The following is a 22,137-nucleotide window of genomic DNA, read 5'->3' as shown; positions in this document are numbered from 1 at the left end:
AGCAAAGGAATGGGTGGGATGGACTGAGAATTTAGTGGAGGAAGGTGCTGGGGGAGGAAAGTACACCCTGTGAAATGGGCACTGATGTCAAAGTTTATTTATAATGTCCTCCAAAAATGAATGTGGGAGGGGAAAGAAATGTGCGTGGAGGATAGGGAAACTGGTAGGGTGAGCTAGGAGTGTGTTGGTTGGTTCGGTAGGAACCATGAGGTATAATGCTGTGAAACTGGGTGCTGTAGTAGTGAGGGTTTAGGTGCACTGATGGTTGATTTCAAAGTTTTCTCCAACAGGATATGTTCGCGTTGTTTTCATTTGCCTGGACGTGTGACGCAGGTAAAAACAACTGATAATTGCGACAGGTAACTGAACACAAGCTTGTTTGCTAATTTTACACTTGACCCACATTACTCCAACCGTTCACGCTGTCGCCAAGTTTTTGGCGCTCTAAGACATCGTTCGAATTCCCGCCTCTTTACTGTCCTTCATGATTCGCTAGGAGAAAAGAGAAAGTATGTTATAACAGAGAATATTGAGACAACAGAAGCAACGAGCAAAGTTGGCAGGCATGCTGTCTGACAGAGGTGGACGCTTTCACAATGCCTCTCGCTATCCGACTCAGGGCAGTGTACCAGGCCCCACCCTGCATCCAGTAGCCACCAACTCAGCTACAGATGAAGAAACAAATCACTCAGAGAGCGCATACGTCCGCCAATACCATTGTCATAAAAAAGGATCAAGATCAGGATCGGCCCCAAAATGTAATCATTTCTTTGTTGGTCCATGGTCCACCCTTCCACAAAATTTCAGTGAAATTCATTGAGAACTTTTGGAAATATCGTCTGGACAAACAGACAGACAGACAAACTGACAGACCGACAAACATAGGTGAATACATAACCTCCTCCAGCTTCGTTGACGGAGGTAGTAATGCCCAACACTTGACCCGGATGGAGCCACTGGAACAGGAAGCAACATTCCCAAAACCCCGCAAACAGGAAACCACACCAGCGGCTGTGCCTATTTCCTGCCCAACTCATGGTGACGTATGGCGATAACTGGGGACGTGCTATAATGCGTACCGCTGCCGAAGGACATAACGTAGACCACGACGGAGAAGGAAATGGACAGACATAGTCGATTACCGATGTTTAGGGAAGTAAAACCAATAAGTCTATTTATGTATGTCATGAAACGTAGTAAATTACGCTAAATCCCTCACGCAATTTTGGAACCTAGACGATAACACTGTCCTGTATCACGTTATCTTACAGACGAAGGGGTCACTCTAGCAAAGAAGTGCAGACACAGACCGGTATATGAAAACCTGAATACATGAAGTTCCAAGCGATCCCCAGATTTTAGACGGTACGTTGTAACACTCCTCTGAGGGTAGGAAATGGTTGGACTGCATTTCCTGTCCTTTACTTAACACGATAAACAACGAGGAAGAAAAAGAAACTTCTTTTATATCTAGCCTCTTCAGGTTCAAATATCCCACCTAATGTGAATGAAAATGTCTGAGTTACGAGAGGAAAGTCATCGTTAAGCAAATTAAAATAATATTACGTCACAGCAGTCAGAGGTGCTTTTAGAGCGAAAAGAAGACAAGGAATAATGCCAATCGACTGTGCGAGGCTCATTAAGGCAGACAATCTATTTTTACCAGGTCACAATCATCCACTAGAATACGACACACAACAATCGAATTTCCATGCAGGTCCCCAACTGTTAAGAGTAAGATGGTGGGTACTAAGGCACTGTGAGGATTAATATTTTGTTTTATAGCACGTTTAGGGTATAGTGTGTTCAAAAGTACAGTCAGGGGCAACAGTTCGCCTGCTTCACACTTAAGGCATGTCTGTCACCTTCCTACCTGACGCATCTTATCAAGGAGAAACATCGAAAGACAGAGAAAGCATACCAGGCCTCTCTTAGCTACCACCAGACGATCTTGTTCAGCGCAGGAGAGCAACCAAATGTGAAGGAGGTTGACGAAGGATATATTTCACCTTCTCAGTTCCAAAAGTATCTACTAAGCCGAGTAAAATCGTCTGAAGACAGTACAAATGAAACACAAAAGTCATGTAAGTAACACTAGCTAATGTAAACACTGTCAGGTTACTCTGACCGACCCTCAACTGAATAAAATAATTTGGTGCCATCAAAAACAAAATATTAGAGCTGACCTTTAATGCAAATGTTTCGATGATACAGTAACATATGACATACAGAAGACTATTTATGTGTAGTGTGCCAAATCAATAGCTCCGCAAAAGGTGCTAGAAACACTCCTACTCGCATCGTAATAAAACCTAAATTCTCCTATATTGTTGTTGTTACGGTCACAGCCTCATCTAGACGTCAACCTAATGGACTGGAAGTTGCAGTCCACCATCCTCCTTTCTGGTGACTGGGAAGGAGTTGAGGGACGTGCATGTGTATACCCGGGGAGCAGCGCCACCTGGTGATATCGGTGCCACCACGGGAAGGCATCCCTCTCCAGCGCCACTCTCATATGTCAGCAAGAATATGACTCATTCCGACTCTTGTGATATTTATGGCTGTGAGTCTAAGCAGAACCCCTCCAGTACGATGTCTCTTCCTTTTGTTCCATCCCGGTTTCTATAAACAGATTCTTTCCTTCGATTAGGAGGGACTTCTCGCACTCAGAGTGATAATAATGAGCACTATGAATCCCTTCAACCCCAGGACGTACTTCTATCTCCAGAGGATTTTATTTACCTTATGATAGACTTTCAGATCACAAGGGTTAAGGTCCTACTTACGTTCTTTCTTCATTATGTTTTACCGCAAATGCCTGCTTCACACATGCCCTCGCACTTTTAAAACCACCCTCACCATCAGTTTCCAATTTTGATATCTTCCTTACCTTCTCTGTTAAATTCCTTCCAAATACCATGCATACAGGCTTATCCTACTATAATATTTACATTCACTTCAGCCACCTCTTCATACCGTGTAAAGTGGCGGTGATTGGGGAGGGACGAGGAATGAAGGAAGGAATGAGGTGTGGGACGGCGTGAGAGGAGAGGAGGAAGAGAGATGATATGGGAGAGGGAGAGGAAAGAGGAAAACTGGAGGAGAATAAGATATGGAGGGAGAGGAAAGAGGAAAGGAGGAGGAGACAAGTTATAGGAGAGGGAGAGGAAATAGGAAGGTGAGAAGTTATGGGAGAAAGGGAACGCAAGAGGAAAAGAGGAGGGAGGCGGGTATGGGAGAGAAAAAAATGAGAGGAAAGGAGAGGTTTGAGAGAGGAAGGGGAGGAAAGGGGGAGAGAAGTATGGGAAAAGGGGAAAGGGAGGAGAGGAGGAGGAGGAGAAGGTAAGGGAAAGGGCGAGAAGAAATGAAATGTGGAGGGACTAAGTAAGGGAAAGGGAGAAAGGAGAAGAAACCAGAGAGAGAGAGAGAGAGAGATGAGGGAAGAACGAAGAGGGGAAGATGTGATGAGGAAATGAGAAAGGGAAAGAAAAGAGGGAGAGAACGTATGAGAGAGGAAGACAGGAGAGGAAAAGAGGAGGGAAGAAGTTATGGGGAAAGGGAGGAAAGGAGGAGGAGGAGGAGGAGGAGAAGTAGAAAGTATGGGAGAAGAAGTGAGAAGAAGAAAGAAGGAAAGAAAAGGGTATGGGAGAGGGAAAGAGGGAGGGAAAGGAGGGAAGGTGGTATGGAAAAATGAGAATGGTGAGGAAAAGGGGAGGGGGGAAAAAGTATGGGAGAAAGGGGAAGATGAGAAAAAAGAGGAAAGAGTGGATAGGGGAGGGAGAGAGGAGAGGAGAGGAGAGGAAAGCAGAGGAGGAGAGGGAGAGAAAAAGCGTGAGATGACGGAGGGAAGAAGGTAAGGGAGAAGAAGAGATGGGAGGAAGGAAGGAGGGGGAGATGGTATGGAAGGGGAAGAAAGGGAAGGAAAGGAGGGGGGAGATGGTATGGAGGGGGAAGAAAGGGGAGGAAAGGAGGGGGGAAATGGGTATGGAAGAGGAAGGGAGGAGGGAGAGAAAAGAAGAAAGGAGAAGGGAAGAAATCTAAGGAAATGAGAAAGGGGAGGAAATGAAGAGGGGGAGAATATACGAGAGAGGATGAGAGGCGGGCAGGGGAATAGGAGGGGAGAAAAATGTCTGGGGAAAGAAGAAATAGGAAGAAAGGAGGATGGGGAGAAGGTATGGAAGAGGGAGAGAGGGAAGGAAAAGGGAAGAAACTATGGAAGGGAAGAGATGAGAGAAAGGGTGGAGGGAAAAGGGTAAGAGAGACAGCGAGAGGAGACGAAAGGAGAACTGGGAGAAGGGAGGGAAAGACAGGAGGATAGGGGGAGGGAAAGGGGTATGGGGGAGGCGAGAGGGAAGCAAAAAAACACTGAGACGTAGATCGAGGTGGTGTTTGGGGAGGGGAAGTTAAAAAGAGTCTCCCCCCCCCTCTCTCTCTCTCTCAATAAGATCAATAACTACTCACACAACACAACCAGGTAACACATTCTCCCCGAAGGTCCCTTTTGCATTTTATCATCTCCAAACGATTTTTATTGGAACTTAGGAATGAAATCGCAATGAGGAGGTTTATTAACCCCTCCCCCGGTTCAAAAGACTTCTAAGCTGAATTTTAACCGTCTGGAGATAGCGAAAATAAACTACAAAAGACGTCATGATAAAGGAGGTAAATAAGATGTTAATATTTCATGCGCTAACCCTACCGCTAAGAGGACGTCTTTTATATTTAATTCCTAAAACCGTCAGACGATTTTCCTCAGCTTTACGGGAGACTTGGCGAATTGGAGGGGATAATTAAAGCCTTCGTTAACGCCTTCATTATCACAAATCTTTCCTAAACTGAACGAAAATCATCTGAAGGTAGCGTGAATAAAATGGTGAATACATAATCGGAGGTCTGAAACTTATATTGCGATTTTTTTTTTTTTTTTTTTTACGGTGCCACGATAGTAAACAGGCGTCATTGTCGTTTTGTTCCTGCTGATGCCAGACGATTTTATTCAGCTGACGACAACCCCACGCTTAGCAATGGGTCAGTGAAGCTCATCTAATCCACCGAGTTTCAAATACCTTTTCGAAATATAATCGACTGGATTTAGTAAGAATAAAATGCAGACGACTTCTCCGAGTTGAATAATACATCTTCCCAAGCTCCCTGTCCCCTCCTATCCCCCTTCCTGCCTCCCCCTACATTCTCCTCCTCCCTTCCTCTCCCTACGTACTCTTCCTCCCTCCTCCCTCCACCCTACTCACCACTTCGACTCCCATTTCAGACATCCCTCTCCTTCCTTCCTTGTACTCCAACCCCTCCCTATTCCTCTTCCTACTCCCCCTTCCCTGTATACCCTCCCCCCCCACACACACAACAAAAAGGCCCTATATCCTTCAACGAAAGGGAGAGAAAGTACAGAAGAGAAAGAGGGGAGAGGGAAAGCGAGAGACGTGAATGGAAGGAAAATAGCAAGAGAAGAGGGGGGAAAAGAGATGAGGAGGGAGGAAATAAAAACAGAAATAGGGGAGGAAAAGATATGGGGTGGGATGATGAACGAACAAAGAGGGGAGAGACAAACGAGAAAAAGAATGAGTTGAGCTGGAAGGAAATGGGAGGAGCGGTATCGAACAAAGAGGAGACGGCAAGAGATAAAAAGGGATAGTGAAAGGAGAAAATGGAGAGAAAACAGACAGAGAAGAGACACTGAAGACAGGGAAAAAGAATATGATGAGGTGAGCTGAATGGAAGTAAGAGGAGTGGTGACGAAGAGGGAAAGAGAGAGAAGAAGGGAAATGATAAACAGAGATAATGAGAGGAAAGACAGGGAAGATGATAAACAAACAAATGGGAAGGATAAAGAGGAAAGAGAAAACGAATCAAATGAGTTGAGAAGAGCTGAGAGGAGTGGTGAAGAAAGGAAGAGAGAAGAGAAGGGAAGAGATAGAAGGAGACAGTGAGAAGATACGACAGGAAATGATAAACAAACAAGGATGAGAGAGAGAGAGAGAGAGAGAGAGAGAGAGAGAGAGAGAGAGAGAGAGAGAGAGAGAGAGAGAGAGAGAGAGAGAGAGAGAGAGAGAGAGAGAGAGAGAGATGAGTAGAGGTGAGAGGGGATGAGTGTTGTCAGCGTTTTGTGAGGGTCTCTGTGGAGGCAAACATGATAATAAATGTATGGGGCAGGAGGGGTCCGATGATGTCTTAAATAATTAGTATAGATTATGATGGCCCAATAGGAGTCTTTTTTTTTTTTTTTTTTATAAGAATCAACATATATACAATGTTACTTATTATGACAGAAAATGTTACTATAGGTTGTTTACCTTGACGGAGATTTTCTTTCTTTTTCAGTTTCATTTTACGGAAGCCAGTGACAGACTAAGACAATATTGTGGTTCTATATCCTTCCCATAGCACTTCTCCGTGACTAACACGATATTCTAGTGTTAATTTCTTGCTACAGCTTAGTATTCAAGAAGGAGGAATGGCAAACTTAGGGAGTATAGTAAGTGATATACTGTGTGGATACTACATCCTCGTGAAAACAAGTCTACCAACGTAGGATAGGACCAAAGGGCATTTAGCAGTATTCATTGCTGTGGAGTTAGACTGTCCGCTAAATGTTATTATTTTTTTTTTTTTTAACATCAACTATTTTCCCAGTCCTGTCTGTGGATTTTTTGAAACTGGCGAAATATACGTAGTCTCCACTGGGCTAGTAAGTGTGTAGGATGTTTCGACTTCCCGCGATGTATTTGTTGTACTTTAGGAATAGCCCTAACCCCTTCACAGACGGGATTGTTCGAGTAATCTATTGCGGCCATAGGTAAACGATTTCATTCATCCGAGAGTGATTCATGAGAGTGTGAGGTGTTGATACTGGTACCATCAACCGTCTCACCGTAGCGACAGGTCTGTTGTTCTATTCCAGCTAACCCCAGACGACTTATTTAAGTGAGAGAGTATGGAATCCTGAGGGTGTTAACTATTCCCTGAAAGTAGGCAACAAGTATCACAACTTGTGCAAATAAACGACCACCTCTCACTGGCCAATGTTAACTGCTCTTTTATTTATGTCCTGCCCCTTTGCCTATTTCAGGATCTCCCTCCCCATGTGTTAAGAGGAATAGGATTGGAAAAATGGTGGTGATGACGGCGATGATGAACAGTACATTAAGCTGGATTCGTGGTGTAGAATTTAATATACATTTTCAGATGTTTTTCCTTTTTTCTAGAGGTAAAAATTCCTTATATATTTTGTTAATCCTGCAGGAACAGTTTTAAATTACTCTAGTGACTTGGACAATTAGGTGGTATAGGAGGCTTGATAGTACCTCTTCCTTGGTGATTTCTTTGCATATTATACTTAAACATTATCTTATATTATTTATATCCCTTAAATATCTACTTAATTTGCATCAGTAATATTCAAGAAGATACTGGAGGCGTAATGTGTTGAATAAATCGCCGAGGAAGAGGCGTTACAGTCTCCCAAGCCGCCTAGAATACGACTCTATAATATCCCTTTGCCACCTCAAGGGCTGATTGCAGACACATTACGAGCCGGGCAATGATATGGTGGCTGTGCAATGCGGCGTGGCGTGTAGGGGAGAGCTAGGGAAGGGGGCAGGGGGGCCGGGCAAGGTATGGTAAGGGTCTGGGAGTAGCAGGGGAAGGGTGGGACTCGTAGCGTTGCCAAGCTGGCATTTTTACATGCTAGAGTTAGAGATGAGCAGTTCCATTTTGCGAAGATTTTTAACGTCTAGCTACAGGATATTTTGGATTCTTCAAGAGATTTCAACACCTTTAGCAATGGTCTGGGCTAGAGTTCTTGGCTTTTTTCTAGCGATTTTTCTAGAGGTTTTCGATATCTGGCGATATTCTAGCAATGCAGGAGCAAGTTTAGCAATATCTGTGCATTTGGACCTGGCAACCGTAGGCGGGAATCGCGTGGGAACCGAACGGGCGTGAGAACCGGAGGGGGACCTGATGCCGCCGTATTTACCATGGATCTTAACCCTTTCCTTCTCATGACGTAATTTCTTAGTTTATTTCTCTTACCACCAGACATTTATATTCAGTTTGACAGACTTCTAATAATGTTGGGATTAATGAAGGCTGTATCTACCTTCTCTCAATTATTTCCCCACCCCAAACAAACAACAACAACAACAACAACTATGCTGAATGAAATCGTCTGAAGGTAGGATGTCAATAAAGAATAATCGAATTCAAGAGGTTAACTTTCTCATAGACCTAAAGCCAGACGATTTTATTCAGCTGAGAGTGAGTTGTGTAGGATCAAGACATTGTTAATACTGCCATTATGAACCCACTCATGGTCGGCATAACTCTTAGTATTTCATTCCAGCTGACATCATACCCTGCTATGCAGCTACGAGTGAGTCACAGGAGCCTAAGCGTAAACGTTTTGAATCCGGTGACATTTTCAGTATAATTCCTGCCAAATTCAAACGTTTTTATTTAACACAGGAAATTCTCTGTTGGAAAGTCTCTCCTTAGTTAAAAAAAAAAAAAAAAAAAAAAAAAAAAAAAAAAAAAAGCTCTAAAAGAAGTGTGAATGTGACACATCATTGGAGTGAAGTGGTTTGCTCTTATCAGAAATCGTTACGTTTTTCAAATTCTTTCACTTTAATAATATTCACCCAAATTTAGCTGTGAAGGGCATGATACTTTTATTACTGAAGCTAGAAGAATAAACTAGAAATATGCACATGTTTTTAAATTTCAGGAATACTCACCTCGTACTCGTTTTACTCCAGCTTAGCATAAAATTACCCTCTTTCCATCTTGAATGGTGAGCTGTAACGAGAGGTCGGGACTAGAATTTGATGCTAGCCACGAAGAAGTGTTATGGAAAAGATGTTGAGCTGTAGTATTTTCTTCTGCCACTGACCTACGTGAAATTAGCTATAAAAGGATAAAAATCCGGGGCAAGTTAGTGTGAAAGAACAATTGTGTAGTTGTGAAGAAAATGGCAGCGTGGGAGGGAAGACAAGAGGTTAACCCCTTAAGTTCGGTGACCTCTTATTTTCTTCTTTTTCTTCTCATCCTCCTCTTCCTCCTTCTCCTCTTCTTCATCGTCATCATCATTATCATCATCTTTTTTCTTTCTACTACTACTGCTAGTACTATTACTACTACTAGGCTACTACTACTACTTTCTTCTTCTTTCTCTTCTTCTTCTGCTGCTGCTGCTTCTTCTTCCTCCTCTATTATTATAGCTATTATTGTCTAACTTATTCTTTTTATCTCCGGACACTTAAATTCAGCTCTGGAGAGACTTTTCGAACTATAAGGGATAGATAAAGCCTTCATATTCCCCTTCACGACGCTACTTCCCGCCGTAAACTAAACTAAATCGTCTGGAGATGGTAAGAATTAAATGAAATAGGCATAATCGTAATGAATGGGTTAAAAACAAGCCATCTTATACAAAACTTATCCCTTTGGCTGTCAAAAAATGATGTGAACAAAATCATCTGGGGTTAGCGTAAATAATGATGCCTAGGATGAACAAAATCGTTTGGAGTTAGCGTAAATATAATTCCTATGATGAACAAAATCGGCTGGAGTTAGCGTAAATGTAATTCCTAGGAGCTGAAACAGCTGAAAACAGGGTTACTCGACATAAATTTAATCTTTTGACTGTTATTATCACTCACACTTTAAAATCATACGGTGTTAGACTGAATAGCATACCCCAATGCAACGTCCGCAGGGAAAGGGTGACGCTTGAGCATGTTTATAAATACGATCCCGCATACCGGTAAGAAGACGCCCCTACCTGGCCATACCGCCGCAACCTTGCCCCTACACTACTATACCTCATAATAGACTCATCTTGATGTTTCCAGACGAGTTTATTCAGTTATGGAGAATGGTTAAGTAGTTTGAAACGTATCTCCTAAGCTACATCTGCAAGACGATTTATATAAAGCCTAGGTGAATGCTTAGAAATTAATCTGAATCATTTAAATTTACATATTTCTGCCACCTAACGAATTTACTTAGCTCAGTAGATTGTCCAAATAGCGGAAAGGTTCATTAAATCTATATCTAACTCCTTCGTTCAAAAAGCCTTTCTGTATTGATAATCGTAGTGCAGTGGTTAAGTCTCGGCCTCCTATTACTAAAAAAAAAAAAAAAAAAAAAAATGAACTGTACTTGGAATTAAATAGTATAGATCACCCGCCCTTGACAAGGTTAATGGTGACTATTATATTGAGAATATTAATTGTGGTTGTATTATCACTCCTGTTCCTATGGAACATAATGCTAGAGTTGCATTCACCATGAGAGTATTATTGGTGACTACTTTTGATGACTGTTAACGTTTTCAAGTTTCTTTGACTCAGTAAGATGAACACAGTATATTGTCTAAAGTCAGCTGGAATAACAATATCCTTTTACTCCAACTTGGCCTAAAATTGTCATGTCTCCATTTTGAATATGAGTTGCAACAAGAGAATAACACTAAAGTAAGGTGCTAGTTCCAAGTAAGTGCTAAGGAAAGGATGAACAGCCATAATATTGTTTTATTTTACCACTGATCTACGTGAAATAAGCTGCAAAAGAAAAAAAAAATTTGGGCCAAGTTATGGTAAAAAGACTAAATAGAATAAAATACTAAAGCTGCCCCGACCATTGGAAGGTAGGTAGCAGTATTAACATTCAAGGACTCGTATTCTCGTCCCTAACGCCTCATCCTTAACCATTTATTTTTGGGTATGGCTGGTTAATATCCATATTGTACTGTACGTAATTTATGCAGAGTATGGCGATATTAGAAGGATTTATGTGACAAAAGTTAAGCAAGGTGTAAGAAAGGAAATAAATCGTTTAGGAAAAGGTTATCTTCGACCAAATATAATCTTGTTAGCTAAAATCCAATATTAGAGTTGTCCCGATCATGAAAGAGGCAATCCCTACTTCCTGCTTCCAGTCGATTAAATTCAGTTATATCAACACTTCTGGCTCTAAAGGGGTTGATTAAGACTACGATATTATGTAACCCCTCCAGTTTAAAAAATCTCTCTCCAAAACTGAATAAAATCGTTTGTAGACAGCACGAATAAAATGTAAAAAGTCACCGTACTGAAGGGGTTTAGTCAGTGGTAGCCGGAAAAATGGGAAAGGAAAAATTAAATGCGTAAGTGGGTCTACAGTGGTGAAAGGATTAAACTCTCAGGCTCCCATGTCTTACTTTCAGCTTAACAAAAATATTATGACGTTAGCAGGTTATGACTACAAGAGCTGCTCCAAACTTGAGAGGACTGATGGTACTCAGCTCAGGCTTCTGTAACTCGTTTTCAGCTGAATAAAAGAGTTTGGCGTTAGCAGGAATAAAATACTAGAGCTGTCCCGAACATGAAGTAGTTAATGAGGGTATTTGTTTACCTCGCTGGTATAAATTTGATGTAGTTTCCATTATTTTCTGAAGTCATTCATACACTGAAGAAACAGCTAATCCTAAAACAATATTGTCATAGTAATCCACCATTGTCCCCCAGGTTCTTTACTAAACACGTACATCCGCAAGTTTTACCATCATAGCGTACTCTCAGTTTCAATTCTGACGTTGTAGGTGTATAGTAGTTCCTGAGGATAATGATGACGTGATGAAGAACATTATACTGCATTATCTGTAGTCCAGTCGCTCTTAACCTGGGGAAAACTCGCCCCCTGGGGAGATGAAGCATGTTGTTTTGTTCAAAGTTGCTAATTTAGAATTCTTATACATCCTCTGTGTGTCTCCATGGTTGGCTGTATTTTGTACTGTAAGGTACAGCTAAGTGAACTGGTGTGATATTTGACTATCGGTAATTTTGCTGCGTACAGTATACAGGGGAGTGCAGTACTATGAATTCAGGACTGATTTTTGACAAAGGTTGTGAAAAAATATTTTGCAGTCAGAAGGGTGCAGGTACCAAGAGAGGTTAAGAGATATTGATCTATACCCATGGCCGTCATTCTACTCCTCTCATAATGACCTTTTCCTATTTTCTCTGGACTCCTCCTTCATTACCCTTCCCCTCCTCGTTGAGTCATCCTTGTAGTTTCTTCATCTCGTCTCCCCTCTCCCTGACTGTCTCTGATCACCCTCGTTCCCCTTTTCCCTCTCCCGCTTTCCTTAAGACCTCTCTGTTTGGTTTAATAAATCAATAATAGGATTTCACTTTCCAAGCGTCGCTCCTCTCGTGTATCTGCCTCTGTCCTTAAAACTACGAAGATAGTGCAGTTGTTGCTTTTTATGTACAGTATAAGGTCAATATCTCAAACCAGTCACATAAAATTCACGTCTCTCTCAATATTGCCGGCCTGTCGTGATGTGAACCCAAGATACTCTAAATAATTCACGAGCTATTTAACCCGTCACGTCCCGAGGTTTTCCGCACCTCCGACATCCCCCAGTCCCGAGGTATTTTCGATTTTTTTTTTTTTGGCTAAAACCTTCGCTTTTGGTGAGAAACATCGAAAATTCATAGAGAAATCGCTCACCTGAGGTTTAAAGTGCCCAATCCAGGTAGGAGTTCCTCCTTACCTGAGTGGGTTTTCTAACATGCTGTCACCAAAGAAAACGAGTTCTATGGGAGGGTAACTATTTTATCCATTCATAAACGGTATTTATTTATTTACTTCGTACGAATGTATATGTAGTATGACAGTATATTGGTTTTCAAGCAGTAATAAAGGCATTATAAGCATTGTTTCACTCACTAACTAATCACCATACCTGACCTATTTTTGCCACACTACCTGATCATTATTTCTGGCTGTTTCTTCTTCTAATGCTATGTAAACATTGTCCTCCACATTGTCATCGATTGGGGAATCACTCTGGCCCTGAATAACTTTACTAGCCAGGTCACTGGTAACAGGTCCTTTGCCAAGACAATAGTGTGAGGGGGGGAGGGGGGAGGTTATGCAGTGTAAGGCATTGTCCCTGCTTGGTATCTTGTACAGGAATAGAGGAAGGTGTCCCGTGTATACATACGAAAAATCACGTGCGAAAATTGAAAATTGTGCAAATTAGGTACCTTGCAATTGCACGACGTACTGGTACGTCGCCGGGACTGGCAAATGCAAATCGTGGTGACGTACCCATACGTCGTCGGGACGGGGCGGGTTAAGGCAACTCTCTCCCCTCAGGACAGCTATTGTCGGACAACGGATAAACAGATGTTGCAGGAAATTTGTGAAAAGATCATCTATTCTAAAAGACAGCTAATGTCACGCTAAAGAGAAAATAAATGTCACAGAAAATGTGTGAAACGTTCTTCTGTTCTACAAACATTTTACTCACTGAACAGCAGACGCGATAGTATACAAGTACTGTACAATGGCCCATCACTCACCATATTCCCACCCATACCACTCTCTCCTCTCCATGAACCCCATTTTTGTTTTTTACTTCCCCCTCCCCTATCTTCGTGGCAGATGTCGTATATGGAATTATATGCTTGTGCTTGTGGTTGGCGATTAATTTTTCATGTTTACAGATAACACATATTCCGCCAAGTTTTGTCTTACGTGTTCCGCGCCAAATGAAGGGGGGTGGGGATAAAGGGAGATTGGTGAGCACTACCTCTTGAGCTACTAAATATACTTTACTTACAATCTTATTCAGGTTCATCAAAGTAAATTATGACTTCTGGATACCGGTGTGAGTTATGAAGTACTCTTATCACCTCATGAGCGTAGGCTACTTAATTCAGCAAAGAGCTATTCAAGAAAAGAGATTGGGAATAGCTTTATCGCGACAATTAACTATGACCCCTCCCCTCTACTGTACAGTTGACCCATAGGCATTACTTTAGTAGGTTACTGCGTACCTTAACACCTTGAATCTGGCAACCTCTTTTTAGTTTATTCTTGCTATTTCTATACAGTTCTCTTCAGCTATGAAAAGCTTTTTTTATAGTTGAAGGGTTAGAAACGGTCTCTAAACGTCTTTACAACGAAATGTCTGTTTTTAAGATTAATAAAATTCTGAAAGTAAATTAATTGTACTGAAGGGTTAACGAGTGCTGTGATGAACCCGGTTAACTCGTCCTTGGGCGATTACTTCTCAGTGTTCAGAAAAAAAAAAATCTTGGAGAAATTGTTGTTCAGCCAATTTACATATGGGACACGGGTTCAAGTCCATTTTGCTTCTTTTTGACTGCCATTTTCCGATTAATAAAGACATTAGATACAAGATATTATAGCCTAACGATCACAATCATTTCAGAAACAGGAAAGGAAGGCAGATATATTTGAGCGATGGACTTACGAGTTTCGTATTCATTAAAAAAAAATACAGACAATGACATGCAAAACGCTAAATTTAGTTAGTCTTGTAGGGCCTATACAAGAAGATAGGCGGAAATCGTATTTTGTATCCAAATGAAATTACGGTGAACCTAAGTTTGCAGTAATCATCTACATGTCTATCAAATTAACACTTTCCGAATAATGCAGTGTTCACTGCAATCGCAATAAGAACAACAGAAAATTACATTAGCGTACCCTAAAATAAATGTGCTGGGGATAATGTACCGTTTTCTGTGTTTGCGAGCAAAGCATCAGACGCCAAAAACAATATGGCTGCTCGTGTTTGTTTTTATTGATATAGGGAATTTTTATGGCCGTTATAGGAAGCTGATCGTGGCGTGTGAAGCTGAAGGAGGCCCAGGAGGTGACGGCGGTGAGTCAAGAGGCTAATAAGGGTACCGAGAGAGTGTGTAAACCGAAATAGTGGAGGGTATATGCCCTTTGGCGTTTAAGTTGTGTAATGGAGCGGGAAACCTGAGTCATATAGGACGCTAATGGCATTATCAATTCTAATGAGATTAATGATTAATCCTAATAGGCATTTTGGAGTTGCCCAGACTCCAGTAAGAGGCTTGTCAGGATAAATTAATGATGGCAATTTATTTTACGGACGCAGAGTCTTCCTAAAGCCTGTCCCTTTAAATTAGCCAGCTTGGATTTTAACTAATTCATTAACCATAATCTTGAACTATTTCCCAAATCCCTGAAGTATTTCTAGTACTGGGTGGTGTGATTTCTTAGTGCGGCACAACTAATCAGTGTTTGTCAGGTTACATAAGAGGCATGCATTAGACAGTAAGCTCATGTGTGCTGGGTTCACATGGTGCAAGTTACATACTGCAATAGTATTATCACAAGTACTGTTTCTTGTGGGGCTGATTTTTCTTTGTGCTATGATGTCATATTATCAGTAATTCATGTGAGTGCCAATGCCACATCCAGGTGACTATGATAAAATTAAGTTAATAAAAGGTAGGCTAACATACAGCAGCTAGTGTATACTACTTTCTTGGTACATTGGTATTGCTATACCGGTAAGAGTTTTTTGGAGTCATGTCCGGAAACCTAGATTATATCATAGTTGATGAAGTTGTTAGTAATATATCAGCATATCATAGTATTGGTTATTCAGCACTGTTAAATGCAAATAATTTTATGCTTACAAAATTATATGAATGAACTTCTCTTTGAAGGTTGGGTTGAAACAGGGATGTGTCGTGTCTCCATGGTTGTTCAATCTGTACATGGATGGGGTAATAAAAGAGGTACAAGGTAGGGCAGTGGATGTTGGAGTGCCCCTGGTGAGAGAAGGTCGTGTTTGGAAACTCCCTGTACTGTTGTTTGCAGATGATACTGTGTTGTTAAATGAAGATGAAGGGGAGCTGCAGGGCTTGGATGAGTTTGGGAGAGTGTGTAAGAAATGGAATCTAAAGGTGAATGTTGGGAAGAGTAAAGTGATGGTCTTTGAGAGAAGTGAAGTCAGTGAATGTACAGTGAGGTTGGATGGTGAGGAAATGGAAAATGTGAGTACGTTTTAAGTACTTATGTAGTGTGATGAGTAAGGATGGAAGTTTGGAGGGTGAAGTGCTTGAAAGGGTACAGCAGGGAAGAAAGGTTGCTGGTTCCTTGAAAGCAGTGATAAGAAACAGGGAAGTGAGCATGGAAGTGAAAAAGTTACTACATGACAGTATTGTGATACCAACTCTAACGTATGGAAGTGAAGCTTGGACGTTGTTGGAAGGACACAAGTCAAGAGTGAGAGCAGTGGAAATGAGTTATTTAAGAGGAGCCTATGGAGTCACATGGAGAGACAGGCGACAAATGAGGATATAAAGGAGTGTTGTGGTGTGGATATGGATGTGATAGGAAGCATTAGGAGGAACACACTGAGGTGGTTTGGCCATGTGGAGAGGATGGAGGGTGGGAGACTGACAAGGAGAGTGTATGTGAGTGAGGGGGACAGGGAGGGGGAGGCTAAGGATGAGATGGAGGGATGGAGTGGAGAGGTATATGAGAGAGGGGGGTGTGAGTTGGGAGCAGGGCAGTGAAATGGCGGGGGAGAGGGCGACGTGGAGGCGATTTGTTTGTGGCCACCCCTTACGGGAGTGAGGCGTCTGGCAATAGATAGATAGCAGGGTTGGAAAAAATCACTGATTAAAAAAAAAAAAAAAATTTAAAATTTAAATCAGATTTTTTTTAAATCTGTGATTTTTCCCCCCAACCTTGTTTGTGCCTTTGGGAATTCTGTCAGAAGAGTACCATACTGGGTCTTTTTTTTCCCTCCCACTTGCTGCAATGCGTCCATTTGGCATGATTATATATCACTGTTCAAATAAACAGATTTACAAAATTGAAAATAATAATGTGAATTGGAAGTGGAAGTAAGACAGCACACTACATGCTAGCACTTCTTGGTATGGGGAAGGTTACAGATTTTTAAATTTAAATTGATTGTTTTACTTAATTGGATTTTTTCTTTTGTTTTCTTTCACTTTTTTGAAGACTATTTTTTGTACTATGCCTTTATCAGTGTTAAATGAAATCATATTTTGGTATCATACATTTATTACCCAAAAGTTGCTATGCAACTTGAAAAGACATGATGCATTAAAGGCTTTCCTAAAAGGAGCACTTGTTATTATCAAAGAGCCTTCTTTCTTTTGTTTTTTAATATTTGCCTTGTAACAAAAGGCAATCACTTGTGCCTGACTTGATCAAGATCAGTATAGGAAGAGTACAGGCCAAGCAGACTTGATGCATCTGTACAACATCCAACCATCACATTCTTTTTCATTTTTACTGTGTTTATATTAAGAAAATCAGTTTTGATGTAAATCATGATTTTTTCACTGATTTAAATCGATTTAAATCATTTGATTTAAATCATAACAACCCTGATAGGGAGATAGAACTTCTTCATGGTTAGAATGTTAAAGAAACAAGAAAATGTCATTTGGGAAAAAAAAAAACTGTAAGGGACTCAGTGCGACTTTAAAACAATGTTCAGTAAATCTGATGTACAGTATGGAGATGATTCAGTGCTTCTTGCAAATAGTGGACAAGAGCTTTTTTTTTTCTTTAATGCTAGGAAGAAGGTAGACTGATTCAGTTTTGTGGATGCCTGTGAGCATTGTGCCTTGAAAGCAAATGCAGAGAAGAGGAAAATGATGATTGTTTAGAGGGAAGATGGCTCCCAGTATGATGTTAGAGTGAATGGAGAATTGCTTGAATTGGTACTTTAAAAAACATAAGGAATGGAAGTTTAAGTGTGGTGGCTGAGAGGCTGCATGAAGGACTTTCATTGCCTGCTGCAATATACAAGTGTAAGACTGGTGTGGCATGAAAATGAAAACAGTATCAGTAAGGGCAGTGGAAATGGGGCTGTTGAGAGTGCTGAGTGTACAGGATATGGAATAGGTACTGTAGGCACTGACATATTGTGTGGGTAACAGGCCTCCAGTATGTGTCATGGAGTAGCTAGTCGTTTGTTCAGTGCTCGGTTGTACCAGCAATATCCTCCGAGCCTTTGAAGGCACTTTGTATCAAAGGAGTCTGTTCCCCACTTCAAGTCACTGTTTAGTGTCCATGTCTCATAGCCTTAGAGTAAGACAGAGAGCATTTGTGCCCTGATGATGCGAATTTTTGTCCTAAACAAATAATACACCAGATACCCGAGTCAAGTGAATTCATAATCCCATAGACCATTATTATGGACCACACTGCCAAGTTAGTGAATCTTTCCTAGACTTCTTTATTCTCACCACATGCATGGACAGACTGAACTCCATCCAACAAGCCACCAGATGCCTGGATTTTGGTCATAGTCCAAGAGATCTTTAATCCCAGTGGCTTCATGACTTCATGAAATACGGTACCTCAAGGGCACTGTAGTATCTCCAGCAACTCCACGTGGATAACTGCATCATCAGCAAAGTCAGTAACCCTGAAACTGACAGTTGACACTCCAACTTTGACTCACAGCCTGACCAAGTATCTAATCCATGCATGTGTTGAAATGTGTGGGGCAAGGACACATCCCTGTCTAACACCAATACTTAATGGGAAGAAGTTGTATGTTCCCCCTCCACACTTGACAGCACTCTTAGTGTTTAAATACAAGCCAACAGTCAGTCGGATTATCTCTGCGAGGATTCCATGGAATCACAGGAATTCTCATTGTGCCTCCTGATTTACTGAATCAAACACCTTCTTGAGATCCACATAGACTGCAAGCAGACCTTGTTGATACTCATGAGAACTCAAAGAGCTAGGATACAGTCAACTTCACACTCACTGGGTGTGAATCCAGATTACCCAAATCACTGAAAATTTAGCAACAGATCCTGGATATGCATCAGGAGAATGTGAGCAAGAACCCTGCCTGTCACAATGAGCACTGTAATACCATGGTATTTACTACAGTCTTGCTGGTCTCCTTTCCCCTTCCAGATATGGATGACCAAACTTTCACCCTTAACTTTGATCAGTTCCACTGTTCTGCTGCTGGTAACTTGGACCAGTACTACCTGGCTTGTGGTTGGGTTGTCAGCAACTAAACCGTCAACCCTACTGGTCTAGACCAGTTAGGAGGGTGGCTATACACCCTGCAGGTCTAATGACCTCAGTGTTAACTGATTTAATTTTAGCTGAGGACGCTGCAGGTATAACATGAATTCAGCAGGGATACACTGCCAGAAGTCCCAAGATTGAACCTCTTGGGGAAACTTTTACCTACCCAATTCCAAAACCAAGTTAAATAATGTTCCTAATCATCATACATGCCAGACTGCCTCAAAAAACCATTGTAGGTGAATTTCAGTTGTAAAACATAATAGAAAAAAAATCTTACTGGACCAAGACTGGCAAAGTTGTGCTCATATTTAGTCTCAGCTTTGTGGCTATTTTATGCACAAATAGCCCACTTATTTTTAGTTTATAACTCATATTAATTTTCATACTTTTGCTTCTTTGAGGCATCAGAAAAGGGTGAAAGAAAAAAGAAGGTAACACTGAATGAAAATAATGTTAACAGGAACATTGTTGAGAAACTACAGTGATCCCTTGGTTATCGTGCATAATCGGTACCAAGCCTTGTGTGTGGTAATGAAACTGTGCAATAACAAAAGCACAAAACCTATGGGATGTATCCTAATTGTTTTTTTTTTTTTTTAATGCGAGGAAGAAGGAACCAAAGGCCATGAGCCTGCAGTAACAGTTCCCTCCAAGAGAAAAACAAAATACAATAGAGAGCCAAATTCAAGATCTGATCATTTTGAGATGCCTGGACACAATGCGTTTGAAAGACTGGAGATCATAGGCAGCAGGAAATACAGACAGAGGGAGACAGTTCCAGAGCTGACCTGTTGCATAAATGAAAGACTGGGAGTAACGGTTAACTCTTGCATTAGAGAGTTGGACAGAAAAGGGATGAGAGTTTGCTGCCAGACGGGTGCTACGCGCCCGTCGTAGAGGTGGAGGAATGCAAGCAGACAGTTCAGAGGAGCAGTGACCATTAAAGTAGCGATAGAAAGAGATAAAGATGCAACAGAGTGGCGAAGAGACAGAGGTTGAAGGGAGTCAGTAAGAGGAGGAGAGTTAATGAGACGAAAAGCCTTTGACTCCACCCTATTGAGAAGAGCTGTGTGGGGAGCCTCCCCACACATGAGAGTTGTACTCCACACAGGGGCGGATAAAACCCCTGTATAGAGTCAACAATTGTGCAGGGGTAAAGAAAAAGCGGAGTCTGCTTAGCACACCTAATCTCTTGGAAGCAGATTTTACAAGAGATGTACAGTAATATGATTTTTCCAAGATAAGTCCCGAGTAAATGAAACCCCAAGCATGTTCAAGGATGATGCAGGATTAAGCTGAATATTATTAAACATTAGTGGGTATACCTGTGGAAGATTTTGTCGGGTTGATAGGTGTAAGAACTGAGTCTTAGATGCATTAAAGACAACCATATTATTTTTACCCCAGTCAGAGATACGAGCCAAGTCAGACATTAGGTGTGCCATAGCCTCATCCCTTGTTTGTTGAAGTAACTGTTGAGATGGGCGTTGCGGGAACCGAATGGAAAGGTGAAGGGTGGAGTCATCAGCGTATGAGTGGATAGGGTTAGATGTACAGCTTAGAAGATCATTGATGAATAATAGGAAGAGAGTTGGTGATAGGACAGAGCCCTGAGGAACACCACTGTTGATAGATCTAGGAGAAGAACGATGGCCGTCTACAACAGCGGCTATAGAACGACCAGAAAGGAAACTAGCGATGAAGGCACAGATAGAAGGATAGAAACCGTAGGAGGGCAGTTTGGAAATTAAAGATTTATGCCAGACTCGATCGAAAGCCTTTGAGATGTCAAGTGCAATGGCAAAGCTTTCGCCAAAGTCCCGAAAGGAGGATGACCAGGAGTCTGAAAGGTAGGTGAGAAGATCGCCAGTGGAGCGTCCCTGACGGAACCCATACTGACGATCGGAAAGAAGGTTGTGATAGGAAAGATGCCTTAAAATTTTTCTATTAAGAATTGACTCGAAAACTTTTGAAATACAGGACGTTAAAGCAATTGGACGATAGTTGGAGGGTTGGGAGTGGTCACCCTTCTTTGGGACTGGCTGAATGAGAGCAAACTTCCAGCAAGAAGGAAAGGTAGAAGTTGACAGACAAAGGTGAAAGAGTTTGCCTAGGCAGGGTGTAAGCACAGAAGCACAGTTCTTGAGAACAACAGGTGGGACCCCATCAGGCCCATATGCCTTGTTAGTACCGAGGCCAGTGATGGCAGAAAATACATCAACTGAAGAAATTTTAATGTCAGCCATGAGGAAGTCAGCGGGGGGAAGTGATGGAGGAACAGCACCGGAATCGTCTAAGGTGGAATTGGAGGAGAAAGTCTGTGTGGAGAGATCTGCTTTATCAGTAGAAGAAATAGCTACAGAACCATCAGAGTAGAAAAGAGGAGAGAAGGATGATGAGGTAAAGTTGTTAGAAAGATTTTTGGCAAGGTGCCAGAATGAGTGGGAAGAATTCGAGTTGGAGAGTTGAGAGCATTTAGTATGGATGAAATTATTTTTAGTAGAGCGAAGAACAGACTTAGCACGATTCCGGGCAGAAACGTAAAGACGATGTGATTCAGGGGTGGGTTGGCTCCGGTACCTTTTGTAGGCCTTCTCCTTGTTGCGGACAGCAGTAGAACAAGCGTGATTAAACCAAGGCTTTCTTGCGTTAGTCAAAGGATATGAGAAAGGAATGTATGCTTCCATGCCCGAGAGAATAACCTCTGTAATGCGCAAGGCACACTCAGATGGCTCACGGCCATGGAAGCAATAATCATTCCAGGGAAAATCAAAGAAGTACTGCCTGAGGGCCTCCCAGTCCGCGGCTCCAAAATGCCACAGACGACGTTTCCCTGGAGGGTCCACAGGCCATACCGGAGTGATAGGACAGGTTAAGGTAATAAGGTTATGATCGGAGAAGCCCAACGGAGAGAAAAGATTAGCAGAGTAGGCAGAAGGATTAGTTGTGAGGAAGAGGTCAAGTATGTTGGAGCTCTCTCCATGGCGGTCAGGGATACGGGTAGGGTGCTGTACAAGCTGCTCTAGGTCATTAAGGATAGAAAAGATGTAGGCTTGTTCACCAGGTGGATCCGTGAAAGGAGAGGAGAGCCAAAGGTGGTGGTGAACATTGAAATCTCCAAGAATGGAGATTTCAGAGAAAGGAGAAATGGACAGAATGTGTTCCATCGTAGAAGTAAGATAGTCGAAGAATTTTTGATAGTAGAATTAGGGGATAAGTAAACAGCACAGATATATTTAGTCA

The 22,137-nt window shown here is 41.8% G+C and overlaps 2 protein-coding genes across 5 annotated transcripts in view; one reads left to right on the top strand and one right to left on the bottom strand.

Annotated features, from left to right (window-relative positions):
* LOC145401287 (lysozyme C-like) overlaps positions 1-14,177 on the bottom strand; it is a 33,301-nt gene extending 19,124 nt beyond the window's left edge. Inside the window, exon 1 of the mRNA XM_080273617.1 lies at positions 14,131-14,177. Within this exon, the coding sequence (XP_080129743.1) occupies positions 14,131-14,177 (47 nt within the window). The remainder of the gene's footprint in view (positions 1-14,130) is intronic.
* A 404-nt stretch (positions 14,178-14,581) lies between these two features.
* The window catches only part of Scm (Polycomb protein Scm), a 142,989-nt gene continuing 135,433 nt past the window's right edge, over positions 14,582-22,137 (top strand). For 3 of the 4 annotated variants that reach the window (XM_080272369.1, XM_080272345.1, XM_080272352.1), the window contains exon 1: positions 14,582-14,695. The gene's annotated coding sequence lies outside the window, so the exon portion shown is untranslated. The remainder of the gene's footprint in view (positions 14,696-22,137) is intronic. The other variant, XM_080272360.1, reaches the window with a different exon arrangement.

The sequence above is a fragment of the Coenobita brevimanus genome, chromosome 6 (genome assembly GCF_032717465.1).
Source record: "Coenobita brevimanus isolate Jiangsu-jjx chromosome 6, ASM3271746v2, whole genome shotgun sequence".
NCBI lineage: Eukaryota > Metazoa > Arthropoda > Malacostraca > Decapoda > Coenobitidae > Coenobita > Coenobita brevimanus.
Note: the sequence above shows the minus strand (reverse complement) of the source record. Positions and strands in the feature narration are given on the sequence as shown.